This window comes from Ipomoea nil, unplaced genomic scaffold, assembly GCF_001879475.1.
Source record: "Ipomoea nil cultivar Tokyo-kokei standard unplaced genomic scaffold, Asagao_1.1 scaffold0268, whole genome shotgun sequence".
Taxonomy (NCBI): domain Eukaryota; kingdom Viridiplantae; phylum Streptophyta; class Magnoliopsida; order Solanales; family Convolvulaceae; genus Ipomoea; species Ipomoea nil.
The window spans coordinates 2524195-2539815 of NW_017616696.1; the positions used below are offsets into that span (position 1 = coordinate 2524195).

The window sequence follows — 15621 nt, forward strand, 5'->3', positions numbered from 1 at the left end:
CAAGTACACATCACTATATCACTCCTCTTTCTCTGCATTGCGAGCCGCCCATCGCCTCCAGATCACAGCGGATTCCGGCACCGCTTAACATCTTCAGGTTCCTCACGCCCTGTATATATTCATCTCTATATTTGTATGTTTATGTATATATACATCTCAGTTCTAGCTAGGCTTTTGATTAATTTATGAAAAAGACTTCGTTGATTTATATATAAGGCGTACTATGTTTATAACATTTGAAACATGGGCTAAGTAGGGAGTATAGGGGAAATATTTAATTAATTAATGAAGATAATATTGGCGCTTTAAGCTCTATTTGCTAAAAGTTGATTGATTGAGGCGAGGTTAATTTGCATTAGGTTGATGCTTAGTGTGATTGGGCATTGCGTTATGGGGGCATTGCGTTATGGGGGCAAATTACAGATAAATGAAATCATTGTGACTTTAGCACATCTTATACTTCATATATATGTATAATTCACTTCATAGAATTCATATACACATTGATGTAACATCATTTAGTACGACAGAATTGATATAATTTTAGTTTGCTCTTTGTAATTGAAAAAAAATGCATTTTGGCTATGGACAAATTTAGCCTAATTCTTGTGCTGGAATGGTCTTTTGTACACTGCATTCTTTTAAGCATTCAGGCTCATTAGGTTTCGTGTGATTTGTATTAATGTTGTTTGTTCACTTTGTCATGATATTTGATTATATAATATAATGTGTATTATTACAATTTTTTTTTTGTTTTTTTTTTTGTTTTTTGTATATGGAGATGTAAACAAAATTTCTAGTCCCTATTCAAGCCGGACTTGAATAGTTCGAAGCTTGAGCTAAAAAAGTAGAGCTCTATAAAGCTTTAGCTGTGCTTTTATATTCTAGCTTGACTTGACTGAATTACTACCCTAAATATCACTTAGGGCTTTATTCACATTGCTTATAAAAATTCCTGCTTGATTAACATTGTCTCTCTCCCCCAAGGCATCAAGCTGTTCTTCTGCTCCAAATTGCAGCTGAAGCAACTGCCAGCGCCATGGTATTTATCTTTCCATATGTTTTCCTTCATTTTGTGCTCCTCTAAGGTTATTTCTTTTGTTGATTTGATCCCATGAACTTCTAAAATGAATGTCTCCTGAACTTTCAGGTGAAGTACTCAAGAGAGCCAGATAATCCCACCAAGTGTAAGATCTTACAATACACAGAGTACTCTTTTCGTTATGTTCTGCTTAGTGTTTGTATAATTTATTAGAAGTCTCATTTGTTTTTAATGTATGTTAGTATTCAATTCTTTTGTGTATTTTTCTATTTCTTCTACATTGCAGCCTGCAAAGCCAGGGGCTCAGATCTCAGGGTTCATTTCAAGGTACATTTTTCCCCTTAAAATGGGATGATTTATTAGTCTGATAATTGTTTTTTAATATTTCTTTTTTGTTAAGTTATGGTTCATTTTTGTATTTCATTTGTTTGATTCTGTGTTATAATCATTACCTAATTAAAAGAAGATGGTTCAGTAAATGGTGTTCAGTAAATTTGCATTGTTATTGGGTGAGGCGGTGAGCCTCTTCAGTCCTTTGTGGATTATGGCAGATGGTTCAGTAAATGGTGTTACAACTATATATAATTATCATTTTAATTGCTTGTTTCTAATTATAAAACTTAAGTGACTTTAGAAGATTTGCTTTGTGCAATTCTCATTTATAGATTTCCAAGAATGGATCTGTCCTCTTAACCAGAATGAACCCTAGATCTTTTATTTTTTTAGTCTCAGACTGGCTCAGTTTGGACTCTCATTTCTTGCAAACCCATATTGCCCTTTATTGCTGAATGTGTTTCCTTTGAATCCATTGCGATGTCTATAATAAGGAAATGATCATATTTTAAAGTATATTATTGTAGGAAAACAGGGATCGTGTGTATTGGTGTTGTGCTAGTTTTGTAGTGCACTATGCTTGAAAGATTTCTCTGCAAGTAGATAGGCAATTGTGTTTCATCTTCTTAGTTGAAAGATTTCAACAATCATCTTCCCCAAATTCTTATACATGCTCAGCTGTTATCCTTTATCGACGATTGTTGTGATTCACTTTTGATTTTTGTTTTTTGCTCTTTTCTTTTTGGCATATTGTTTGGCCATCCAGTGGATATTGACATTTTGTTTAAACATTCTATGCCCTTTCAGAACACTAGGGAAACAGCTCATGCTATCAGGAAGTTGCCTTTAGACAAGGCTAAAAGGTATTTGGAAGATGTTTTGGTCCACAAGCAAGCCATTCCCTTCACCCGTTTCTGTCGAGGTGTGGGGCGAACTGCACAGGCAAAGAACAGACATCCTAATGGACAGGGACGTTGGCCTGTGAAATCTGCTAGGTTTATTCTTGATTTGCTCAAGAATGCCGAAAGCAATGCTGAGGTATAATCAATCATTGACTTTCATGTGTGAAAGGTATTTTTATTACATTTTCTCTGTTAATTTTGTTCTTATTAGTTGAATTTTTTTTCCTTCCAACTCTTCAGGTGAAAGGATTGGATGTGGATTCACTATTCATTTCCCACATTCAAGTTAACCAAGCACAGAAGCAAAGGCGTCGCACATACCGTGCTCATGGAAGAATTAACCGTATGCCCCATGTCCTACTTTATTCTTCTTATTTGCATGGTACTTGTATATCTCAAAATGTTTTATGCTAACGTATTTGGTTGCCAGCTTACATGTCATCCCCCTGCCATATCGAATTGATCTTGTCCGAAAAGGAAGAGCCTGTCAAAAAAGAGGTTAGTTGTCTTCGAGTTGGAGGATCACATTTATCGTAATTTTGTTTGGTTTTGTGTTGTTGTTGATTATTATTTTTTTAAATAAATAAATATAATGGAGATTACCCACAACATCTTAATATCTGTTTTCGTTCTACTTTTTACAGCCCGAAACCCAGTTAGCAACCAGCAAATCTCGGAAGGCTTAGGTTTGCAGTCATACAATAGAGGATTTGAATCCATTTTGCGCATTCCATCTGAACTAGTTTCTTAGTTTTTTGCTTATGAACGGATTTTATGCATTGCCCTTAATTGCATTATTGTTTCTATCATCAAGATTCAAGACTGCTGTTATATGACATTGGCCAAATTTTTTTCTATCCTTTTTGGACTTTACATTCGTGACCTTTTATATCCAATCAGAATGAGAATTGAGAACCGAGTTAGCCGGTAGCATTAGTAGTTTAGCGTTGCTGTTATATACCCGATGTTGCAAAACACGTTAGGCGCCGCCTAGGCGGCAAGGGGGCGCCTAGCGCCTAGGCGCTGATTTTTTTATTTTTAATTTATTTTTATTTTTTTAATTAAAAATAAAATTAAAATTTAAAATTTTTTAAAATTTAGTAATAAAACATAAGGTTTCCATAGTTATTTCTTAGAAACTATTTACGAAAGTGGTTGTAAAAGTGTTCAAAAGATTGTTTAAATCATTTAAATACATAAAAAACTAAAATTAAGAGCTAAAGACGCATTTTTTTGTGAAATTAGTGGACCAAACTGTCTTCGGCTGTTTGCGGTGGATAGATCTCAAAAAAATACGCGATTTGAAAAAAAATTGTCCAAAATGGACAACCGAGTCAAAAGTTATGCTTTCCTGAAGTTTTCGCAATTTTAAAACGCCAAAAAAAAAAAAAATTAATAAAGCGCCGGTTCGGCCGGCCGCGGAGGAGGCCGATTTCGAACTTCTTCGCGACGGCTGGGCGCCTAGGCGCCGATTGATTAATCGGGGGCGCCTAAGCGCGATTTTTGCAACCATGTATATACCTCTTCTGCTTTAATAGAAACATAGATGCGCTTAAAACATCCGTGAGAAGGCATTTGGTTCCAAGTTATAATAACTTAATAAGAGTGTTTTTGATTTATGGGTTTATATTCATTGAATGAGAATTAAAATCATAGTATTGTTCGGTTGATAAATTTTTAAAATATAACTATGAAATTTAATTATCTCTTCAACTAAAAATTTTATTCTTTAATTAAAAATGAGTTTTTCATTTCATGTTATCATTCCTTATTTGTCACCTCGATCTGTCACTTTGGCGCTTTCTCACTACATCTCTCAGATTTTTGTTTATTATAATTGAAATTAATATAGACAATGGATTCGGTAGTGTTGAAACTGGCGTTGTGAAACAATCAATTTATAACGCAGTTTGGGCAAACAACCCTAAACTGCGAGGCACTTCTCAAGTTGAGAATTTGCCTAAATCCACTAAAAGCTTGATATTTAAAGTACACTTGGTTTAGAGAACGGGGATTACACAATATGATATCCTATTAACCTATTGTGACCTAAACACTTGTACTACTTTTCAAGGGAGTTTGGGTATCTCTTCTCAATGACTCTCGTGCTCACAGTTAGGTGTTGAAAGCATAAATTCTTGTGATTGAGAGTGACTTCTTTTATAGGATCAATTTAACCTTAGTTTGTGTATGAATAGGTTATTAATCCTAATCATATTTGGATTATGATATCTTCTATGATTGGGATATGGTTTTTGCTGCTAATGTTTTGACAATTCATTTGAAGTCAACACTCTCCCCCTTTGTCAAACTTTTGCAAAAACCTTGATCCTTAGAGAGGCTTGTTTCTTGGCTTGTCTCCCCTTTAGTTTGATCCCAGTCTTTGATGTGTCTTCCTTTAATTTACATTTGTTGAGACTACTACACAGTGTGGATCATAAGAAGATTGCTATCCAGTCTTGGTACTCCAAGTATATACAAAAGAAATGATCAACAACCAGTTCAAGGATAATAAAAAAAACTTCCAGATAGATTAAAAGGCCTCCAGATAGATCAGCTTTAATATTCTAAAATCCAGAGGAAAATGTTCAAACTAGTCTCAAAAGAGAACAGTTAAGAACACCCTGTCAGCTTCAATGTTTCGATCAACAAGAAGAACAGTCACAAGACTGTTACAAGCAACTATCCAAAGCTGTATCCAAAAACTGTCCAAACCAGATAGATCACTGTCCAAAAAGGAATGTTCAAGCTAGTCTTCAAAAAGAACAGTTTAAAAAGCAGTTAAGAACACCCTGTCAACTCCAATGTTTCGATCAACAAACAGAGCAGTCATGATACTGTCTCAAGCTATTATCCAGTCACAAACAACTATCAAAAACTGTTCAAACCAGATAGAGACCTCAAAAACTATCCAATCCAGATATATCACTGTGATCACTGTCTCCCCACTGTCTCCCCCTTTTTGCTAAAAGTTTGAGAATGCTAGGTAGATTCTTTACCATGTTCTGCCTGACTATCTTCTTCTTCATCATCATCTTCCTGACCATCTTCTTCTTCATCATTTTCTTGATTTTCTTCTTCTTCATTTTCACTGTCCTGACCATCTTCTTCTTCATCATCTGCTTCATCATTTTCTTGACCCTCTTCTTCTTCATTTTCACTTTCACTGTTTTCTTCATTTCTTTCTGTTTTTAGGGCTTTCAATCATGTGTTTTCGTAACAACTGTTTCTCTGAGTCATCCAATTCTTTTATCCTTTTCTCAAAGTACTTGATCAAGGTTTGTTGGTCAGTTGGATCATCAGTTGGAAAAGAGGCTTTGAGATCATTTTGGTGATTCCCCTTTTTCAGTTTCATGGTTGTGTTTATGGTCTTGACTTGTGTTTTTGGTCCATGTGATTTCAGTCCTTGCTTGGATAGGATAGAGTGGATTAGATTTGGGAAAATGAGGGAAGCCTTTGACTCACTACTTTCTGCCAAGTTTGTGATTTGTGAATACACAATATTTCCAATGTTAACCTTGATTCCCTTTCCAATTTTGTACAGGAGCTCTGCCAGACTCCATTTGATTGTTGTTTCGTGTAGAGAGGGCATCCAATTCACAAGTGCAATTTTTTGTAATATAGCATACTTGCTCGTTAATGAGGCAGCCTTGATTTTCTTTTTGTCAAAACTCACGTTTCCAGATGTAAGTTCTTGAATAACCTGTTCACTTTCTAGTTGAATATTTTGTTCTTCACTGGTTGTTCCTAGGTGAGCATTGATGATTTCTGGATTGAAATCATAAAATTTTCCTCTTAGATATGCTTTTCCGTACATAGGGTTGGTGGGAGATGATGTGTCTTTGGTGAGATTACAGTAAAATTCTTTGACAGCCTGTTCTTCATAGGAGTCAATATTGATGACTGATCCTAAGAGTTTGGTTTTTGTTAGAACCTCAGTGATTTGTTCACAATTTTCCAGCCTGTCTAGTATTAGAAGCTTTTGACTGATGATCTTTTTCTCCAAGAATTTATTCCATGTTTTGGAATTTTCTTTAGACAAGAATTTTGGACTATAGGGCTTGGGTAGTTTTGACAGGTCAGCATCATTAACTACTTTCTGTTTTCCTTTTTCTCTAATAGACAATTTCTTTTTCCTCTTTTCTGGATGGGCTTTATCACAATCGGAGACTTCTCTTTCGGGAACCCAATCTTGTTCTTCTTCAGTAGGTTTTTCTTTTTGTTTCTTAGAGGTAGTCTGTCTTGGGGGAGGTATGTTAGGGATTCTTCGAGGGGGTCTAGCAGAAATTGGAAAGTCACTGGACCTTTTTGCTCTAGGATCTGCCCCTTCGTAGGGGTCAGATCTTCTTCGTTTTCTCTGTTCTCTGTCGGATAGAGGAGGTGGAGATGAGGATTCAACACTTCCAATTATAGGGCGTTCTTCCTCAGCTTGGAGACAATTAGCATTATCCCCAATTTCATTCATAGTGGGTAGATTAATTGTGATGTCCCCGTGTAATTCAACTGTAAGATTACCTGGGTTAGGGTTTTGATGATCTTGTATCTCCTCGAATGGTACTTGTGAGATGGGGACCGGGTCCATGATGATGGTGGTGGATTCTTCTTCTTCGATACATACTGGATTTGATGGAACTTCGGTGCCGGCGTACTGTGAGGTGGTTCTTCTCCGAGGTAATTTTTCTTGCCTTTGATTTCTTGTTCTCACCATTGTTGCTCTGTCGTAGAGTGTAGAAGAAGACCGTGAAAGTGATTGTGGATGAGAAATCGCGATCGGGTGTGCTCAATGTGTTTTTGATTTTGGGGATTTCTAGAAGTGGACCGGGTTCTGGGCTTTTCAGTGGTGGATTGGGTATGGGCCTTTCGAAGATGGACTGGATATGACCTCCTTAAAAGATGACGGTATGGATAATGCTTATATGATCTTGTTTTTATTATATATATATATATATATATATATATATATATATATATATATATATATATATATATATAAAATAAAATAAAATGACCCATGTATTGGTTCATAAAATACACAGTCCTAATTCGGCTCTTAGTTTTGCATATCTATTTCCATCAAGTGCCTTTGTTAGTATATCTGCAAGTTGATTTTCTGTGTTGATATGTGTGAGATTGATAATTTCGTTTTCAACTAACTCTCTTATAAAATGATGTCTGATGTCGATGTGTTTTGTTCTTGAGTGTTGTACTGGATTCTTGGAGATGTCTAGCACTTTTGTTATCACAGTGTATGATCATGGTTGTCTGATGTATTCCATAATCTTCTAGCATCTGTTTCATCCAAAGTAGTTGTGTGCAACAGCTCCCGGCTGCAATGTATTCTGCCTCTGCTGTTGATAATGATATAGAGCTTTGCTTTTTGCTTATCCAAGATACGAGATTTGTTCCTAGAAAGAAACAACCTCCTGAGGTGCTTTTTCTGTCATCTACGTTTCCCGCCCAATCGGCATCACAATAGGCTGATAAGTGATGATTGGTGTCGAAAGAATATCGTAACCCTAATTCGGTGGTTCCTTTAACATATTTAATGACTCTTTTTACTGCTTTTAACTGTTGTTCAGTAGGATTTGTTTGATATCTTGCGCATATTCCTACTCCAAAGCTTAGATCTGGTCTACTAGCAGTTAGATATAATAGTCCTCCTATCATACTTCGATATAAGGTTTGCTCAACTTGTTTTCCTTCTATATCTTTTGAGATTCTTTCTGTTGTTGGAACTGGTGTTCTGACAACTTTGCTTTCTTCTAGTCCGAATCTCTTAACTAGATTTTTTGCATATTTGCTTTGTGATATGAAGATCCCATTGTCTTGTTGTTTAATTTGTAGTCCTAGAAAGTAGGTTAGTTCTCCAACCATGCTCATCTCAAATTCTCCTTCCATGTTAGTGATGAATTGGTTTTTGTGGTCCTCAAGTGTTGAGCCAAATACTATGTCATCAACATAGATTTGGGCAATGACTATGTCTTGTCCATAGTGTTTGACGAATAGAGTTTTGTCCACGCTACCTCTTTTGTAGCCCTTTTTGACTAGGAATTCAATGAGACGTTCGTACCAAACCCGTGGTGCTTGTTTTAGTCCATATAGTGCTTTGTTGAGTTTAAAAACACTTTGTGGAAAATGGGGGTCTTCAAACCCTTTTGGTTGAGCAACATAGACTTCTTCTTTTAGATATCCATTTAAGAATGCCGTTTTCACGTCCATTTGGTAGAGTTTTATCTTGAGTATGCAGGCTACTGCTATGAGAAGCCGGATTGATTCAATTCTGGCTACTGGGGCAAATGTTTCCTCAAAATCTGTTCCTTCAACTTGAGTGTATCCTTGTGCTACTAGTCGGGCTTTGTTTCGTATAATGTTCCCTTGTTCGTCTGTTTTATTTTTGTAGATCCATTTTGTCCCTATGATATTGGCATTCTCTAGTTTAGTGACTAACTGCCAGACGTTGTTTCTTTCAAACTGTTGTAACTCCTCGTGCATGGCTCCCACCCAAAATTCATCTTTTAAGGCTTTCGTGATGTTTTTGGGTTCAATTTTTGAGGTGTAGCAGTAGTCATAGTCTCCTTCTTCCATTTTTTGATAGTCTCGTTTCTTTCTTCTAGTTCTGATTCCTTCATTTAGTCCTCCTATAATGTTTTCTATTGGATGATTTTTCTGTATCCTGGTCTCATCAGTGGTGAGGGTCTCTTCTTTTTCTTCAGGGTTTTCAGCTTCTTCTTTCTCTGTTGTTTCTGTTTCAGATTTCTGATTTTGCGATGTTAGAACTGTTGTTTCAACAACAGTTATCTCTTCATCATTGGTGGAGGGATCTTCTGTTGTTGTGTCATTGACCACAACATTGATAGATTCCATGACAGTGTCTGTCCTAAGATTAAATACTCGATATGCCCTGCTGTTTGAGGAGTATCCTAGGAAAATCCCTTCATCTCCTTTAATGTCAAATTTTCCCAGTGGTTCTCTATCTTTTAGAATATTGCATTTACTTCCAAACACGTGTGTGTTTTAAATTTGGTGTTTTTCCTTTCCAGATTTGATATGGTGTCATGTTGGTTTCTTTTCGTATGAATACTCGATTTATCAAGTAGCATGTTGTATTAACTGCTTCTGCCCAAAATTTTGATGGAAGTCTTTTGTGATTTAAGAGAACCCTTGCCATTTCTTGGATAGTTTGATTTTTTCGTTCGACTACTCCATTTTGTTGGGGTGTTTTTGGTGCGGAGAACTCATGATGAATCCCATTTTCTGTGCAGTATTCCTTGAATTTTGAGTTCTCGAACTCCCTTCCATGATCACTTAAACGAATTATTTTTCCTATTCTTCCGCCTTTTTCATTCTGAATTTTGATAATGAGAGTTTTGAATATTGTGAATGCTTCAGATTTTTCACTAAGAAAGTTCACCCATGTGAATCGTGAATAGTCATCGACTGTTACACAGACATATCTCTTCCCTCCTATGCTTTCTGTCTGGGTTGGCCCAAATAGGTCCATGTGGAGTAGTTCTAAGATTCTAGAAGTGTGTATTCCTGAGCTTTTCTTGTGGGCTGTTCGTGTTATTTTGTTTTCAAGACATGCATCACATTTTTTGTTCTCGTCTATGTCAAGTGTTGGAACTCCTCGATAGACTCCCTTCTTTAAGCCCTTTATCATGTCATGAAAGTTTATGTGACCCATCCGTTGGTGCCACAATTGTGTTTGATTGACGGTTGTCTGTAGGCAAGATAGATCATTGTCCCATGTGTAGCATTTATTTGTGGATTTTCTTCCAATCATAACACATTCATGATTTTGATTGAGAACATTGCAACTATCTTTTGAAAATTCCACTTTAAGTTCATCTTCACATAGCTGGCTTATACTAATCAGGTTTGCTTTTAATCCTTGTACCAAGAAGACTTTTGACAGTTTTGGCAGCCCATGTACGTTTAGAGTTCCATTTGCGATAATTTTCCCTTTTCCTCCATCTCCAAAGGTTACATATCCTTCCCTTTTATATTGTATATTCTCTAAATTTTCTGGATTTCCAGTCATATGCCTGGAGCATCCGCTGTCAAAATACCATATATCTTGCTCTTTGTTTGTTTTGGAGGTATACGCAACATTTTGATCTTTTCTTACCCAGATTTTCTTGCTATTATTTCTGTTATGTGATGGCCATACTCTGTTGTTTTGCCTGTAGTAAAGATCATTTTGTCTTTTGTAGCAGTGTGCTTTGATGTGTCCTAGTTTGTGGCAATAGTAGCACCTTATTCTTCTTCGGTGTCGGAAGTGCTGTTGCGACACTTCCTGTGTCTCGGTTTGATGATTCTCACTAATGTCTGTACTTGGAGTCCTGGGTCTTTCGGTAAGCTCCTTAATTTCTTGTAGCAGTTTAGCTTCTCTGTTCTTGCAGTCTAGTAGTTCGTTCTGGGCTTCTTGGAATTGTTTTTCTAGTCGACTCTTTTCATCTTTCAAAAAGTGATTGTCTTCCATAAGTTCTAAATTTACCTTGATGATCTGCTCCCACTTGGCATTTAATTGAGTGTATGCCTCTAGCAATTCTTGCATGTCATCGTTATTGTTGCTTTCATGGCTAGCAGTGAATGCCACAAAATTTGTGTTGTTGTCATCTTCTTCGCTATCTGAGTCATCGCTCAGGGTTGTTATGTATGTTTTGTTCTTTGTTTTCAAATATGTGGCACATTCTGATTGGATGTGTCCAAACCCTTTGCATTCATAACATTGTATTCCTTCCGTAATTGTGTTGTCTCTACGTTTTGGATTTGATTGTTTTTGATTGACTATGGAATTTCCTTGGTTGTTTGAAGAATTTTTATTTCTGAACTTGTTGAATTTTTTAAGGACTCGATTAAAATTCTTTATCAATAATGCAATTGACTGTTCCATAGTTTCTGAATCAATTTCTGAGTACTCTTCTTGTTTGGACTGAAATGCTATTCCTTTGCCATTGTATTTATGATTTTGCAGCATTTCAAGCTCATAGGTTTGAAGATTTCCTATTAGATCACTAAGCTTGTATGTATTCAAATCCTTGTTCTCTTGAATGTCAGTGACTTTTATTAGGAATCTTTCGGGTAGTGAGCGTAGTACCTTTTTGACGATCCTATGTTCGGGTATAGGTTCGCTTAGGTTGAATGCATCTCCGGAGATACTCAAAACCCTGGCACTGAATTGGGTGATATTTTCTTCTTCTTGCATCTTTAGATTTTCAAATTCCGTTTGAATCATCTGTAACTTAGATTGTCTTACTGATGTGTTTCCTTCATGATGATTGCACAATATTCCCCACGCGATTTTGGCTATGCGGGTATAAGCAATTAATTTGAATGTGTCTTCACTTACTGCTCCATATATAGCATTCATAGCTTTTGAGTTGAAGTCATATTCAGTTTTCTCCTCTTCACTCCATTCGATTCTAGGTTTAGCATTTCCTTTGTCATCGACTGGAGTTTTCCATTCGTTCTCTATTGCATTCCAGACCGCTTCTCCTTGTGCTAAAATGTATATCTGCATTCGAGCTTTCCAGTAAGAAAATTTTGTGCCAAGTAGGGCTGGTGGTCTATTGTTTGAAAGTCCTTCTCTAGGGAATTCCATTTGGATCCTGCTAATAACTTAAGCAGACCCGCTCTGATACCAATTGAAATTAATATAGACAATGGATTCGGTAGTATTGAAACTGGCGTTGTGACACAATTAATTTATAACGCAGTTTGGGCAAACAACCCTAAATTGCGAGGCACTTCTCAAGTTGAGAATTTGCCTAAATCCACTAAAAGCTTGATATTTAAAGTACACTTGGTTTAGGGAACGGGGATTACACAATATGATATCCTATTAACCTATTGTGACCTAAACACTTGTATTACTTTTCAAGGGAGTTTGGGTATCTCTTCTCAATGACTCTCGTGCTCACAGGTGTTGAAAGCATAAATTCTTGTGATTGAGAGTGGCTTCTTTTATAGGATCAATTTAACCTTAGTTTGTGTATGAATAGGTTATTAATCATAATCATATTTGGATTATGATATCTTCTATGATTGAGATATGGTTTTTGCTGCTAATGTTTTGACAATTCATTTGAAGTCAACAATAATTACTAAATATTTGATTTTGATTTTCATATGATCTCCCCTAAATGTTAATCTAAAAATCTATAATATTAGAGGGAATGAGATTTTTTAGGGAGAACTTGAAAATTATTTCTCAAAATATTATGAATTATTATAATTATGTGATAACATTTGAATCAAGTGCTCCTTCAAGGTATACAGAATAAAAAGCATGAGTAGCAAAGTAGATTTACCGCATGAGATGATTGGCGCTTGCTGTGACATCTGCAAGTTCATTTCTCCACTCCTGAGTTAACCCCATCACTTGACCCTAGCCCACAATGCATGCTTTTTAATTAAAAATACAAACGGCAACAACGGTGACGACAACTATGCAGGTGCGGCTAGCAGGCGAGGACAAGCCAACAACAGCGATTCCAGAGACTATGACGTTGTAAGGGCCGATGGCGTGTTGCGTGACCGGCGTCTGCGAGCGGCGGGGCTGTGCGGCACTACAATTGGACTCAAAGCTTTTTTTGGGTTGCGATTTTTGCTTCAGTCACCATGAGAATTGAGAGCCAAGTGGAAGAAGAAGAGAAAAAAGGAATTGAGGTTGAAGAGGAAGCACAGAAATAAAAGGGTGTGTTTCCCGTGTTTGACTAAAAGGGGAAAATGAAAGTCAATGGAAATAGGGGTGTGGTCAATGGAAAATAAAGGGAATTTTTTAGAAAATGACTTTCCCATTTTTTTTTAGGAAGTCATTTTTCATTTGCACCCTCATCGCCACCACCACCACCACCACCATGATTGACTACCGCCCAAACTTATGTTGCATGGAATTTAAAATAAAAGTTGTTATATTCTAAACAAAACAATAACAATTTTTTTTTTTGGGTATATAACAATTAAAATGTTGAAGTATATAATTATGCTCATTTTCTTGCTTATTTTCTAGAAAATGAATCAAACACATAAAGACAGTTTTATGATGTACAGTCAAACACTATAAAGGAAAATATTTTGTGAAAAATAACTAATTTTACAGAAAATATTTTCCAAAATTCATTTTCCTACTTTCCAAACGGACTCTTAAAGAAAATCAAAAGTATTATAGAGATTGGAGTAGATTAGGCCATTAGGGGGAAACTGGGGACCCAGTGACCAACCCAATATTTGATTAGATTTTGATTGTTCCAAAGCAATTTGAGGACTAGAGCAAAAAGATGTCTTGTAGGTTTTTTTTTTTAATAAACATGTCCTAGCCCGCGACCCCCGCGGGCTGCGGGCCAGGCTTGTTAAGCTAGTATTTTTGTGGGACATCTTTTTTATGACTCTAACCCGCCCTACGGGGTGAGTGCGGGTTGACCCTACGGCTTCGGCTCACTTAGACACCATTCAAGGATCAATCAATTAAATTACATACAAACATACAATGAATATTAATTGCAAGCCTAAAGTGGAAGTGTGTAATTGTGGCTCTAAACAAGTCTCACAAATGGGTTAAGAAGGCAATTCACGAAACTTTTGATGCAATAAACCATTCAAAATACATAGACAATCCAAAAACAAAAACAACACAACATTGGATCATACATGTTCACAAATACATATTTATCCAATTATTGAGAGTTATGACTTCAAATGATTATCTCACACACAAGAAAGTGTCAATTGCAACGGACACTTCAAATGATTAGCTCACACACAAGAAAGTGTCAAGTGCAACGGGCACCCCTTTCCACACTTCAGAAAGGAACATCGTCCTGATGTTCAAAGAAAATAAGCCTAGGGATAAGGGTGGGATGGGCAAACCATGGTTTCCTTTTTCCACATTTTAGAATAAGGGTGGGATGAGAAAAATCAAGCTTTCCATTTCCACACTTTAGAAGTGTGTATGGCAATGCCAGTATACAACTTCCCCTTTCCACACTTTAGAAGTGTGTATGGGGAGGCACAAACAATGCAAAGTAAGGAATGACAAGAATAAGAAATGAAAGAGAAAGGAATAGAAGGTAAGATACTCCCTCAAATATATCATTAGAAGGAAGTCGATCCCCACGATCATACCCTATCCTTTGGCAATTAACACAACAAGATAACCAAAAGTAATTAGTACAAACAAATAGGATAGAATCCTTTGGCAATTAACACAACAAGATAACCAAAAGTAATTAGTACAAACAAATAGGATAGAAGTAAAGAACATAAAATGAAAGTGCAGGAAAAATAAAGAGTGTCAATGATGTATCCCATCAATATAGACCTATGTGTAATGTCTCAATAAAAAATCAACAACTCAAATGAGCAAGAAACGTTAGGGTTGGTCTTGCAGTGGTGGTGGACGTGGTGTCAGGAGGTAAGCGACCCATGAGGGGCGGGGGTTTCGCTGGAGGGACTTCAGTTGGGGCTTCGAGAGCACGGTTTCGAGTCGCTTCTTCCGCCTTGTACGCCTTTTGCATGGTGCAGAAGGTTATTAGGTAGTCGGAATCCCATCCCTCAGGGTTGATGTCTTCATCGGAGTCAACATTTGGTTCACCCCTCTTTGGTGGGTTCAATGTGCATTCCAGGCAACCAAATGAGTGTGGTGCTCTCTTCCTTGACTCCTCACGCTTGCGGATATGCTCACTTTGCCTCCTTAGGTTTTCAACAGGAGTTTCTTGGCCCACCATCACCTAGACAAAAGACAAGTAATAGATAGATGGCTATAGACCATAGGCATTCCAATTAAAACATTTCCCCAAATTAATGACCAATAGACACAATAATTAGCTACAAAAATGATTTCCACACCTCAAGGTCATGCAACTCACAAGTATACATTAAGCAACATAATCATTGCATAAAGCATAGGATTACACAATAAATGGGTAGACATGATAATTTGAACAAGAAAATGGATTAGAGAGCATTACCTTGAAGAGAGTACTTGAGAGGGTGCATAATTGGAGGTAAAGAAAGAAAGTAGGATAATTGGGAAATGGAGGGGTTAAATCATATGCAAAATATGCGCATCTACTGAACTGTGTCGCGCCATGAGGGTGCGTTAACGATCATAACGACCCCTTGTGACATCATATCTTAATAGTAGAAACTATCCGTAGAAGACTCATAATATCAGACTCTCTGCTGCCACACAGGCTGTTACGCGCGTAATGGCCCTCATAATACCAGAGATATGCTTCCAAAAATTGCTTACCTCCTTTGCGAGGCTGCATGAACCTACTCCCTCAACGAATAACTTTGCCCCCAAGACATAGAGTAGTGGTTCGTCGCCTGACTTGGAGT

At 36.9% G+C, this 15621-nt stretch overlaps 2 protein-coding genes across 3 annotated transcripts; one reads left to right on the forward strand and one right to left on the reverse strand.

Moving 5' to 3' along the window:
• On the forward strand, positions 1-3869 carry LOC109148209 (60S ribosomal protein L17-2). Of its 2 annotated transcripts, none has more exons than XM_019296072.1 (9): positions 1-97; positions 988-1042; positions 1151-1187; positions 1329-1369; positions 2183-2413; positions 2518-2620; positions 2708-2775; positions 2922-3243; positions 3824-3869. In XM_019296072.1, the coding sequence occupies exons 2-8, from the start codon at positions 1040-1042 to the stop codon at positions 2961-2963; spliced, it is 525 nt and encodes a 174-aa protein (XP_019151617.1). In that variant the 5' UTR covers positions 1-97; positions 988-1039; the 3' UTR covers positions 2964-3243; positions 3824-3869. The 2 variants fall into 2 exon arrangements, with proteins under 2 accessions (XP_019151617.1, XP_019151626.1); XM_019296081.1 differs by having other exon boundaries at positions 40-111.
• Positions 3870-5452: 1583 nt separating this feature from the next.
• LOC109152651 lies at positions 5453-6985 on the reverse strand. Its single transcript, XM_019300298.1, has one exon. It carries the CDS (start codon positions 6983-6985, stop codon positions 5453-5455), a length of 1533 nt encoding a protein of 510 aa, XP_019155843.1.
• Between the last annotated feature and the right edge of the window lie 8636 nt (positions 6986-15621).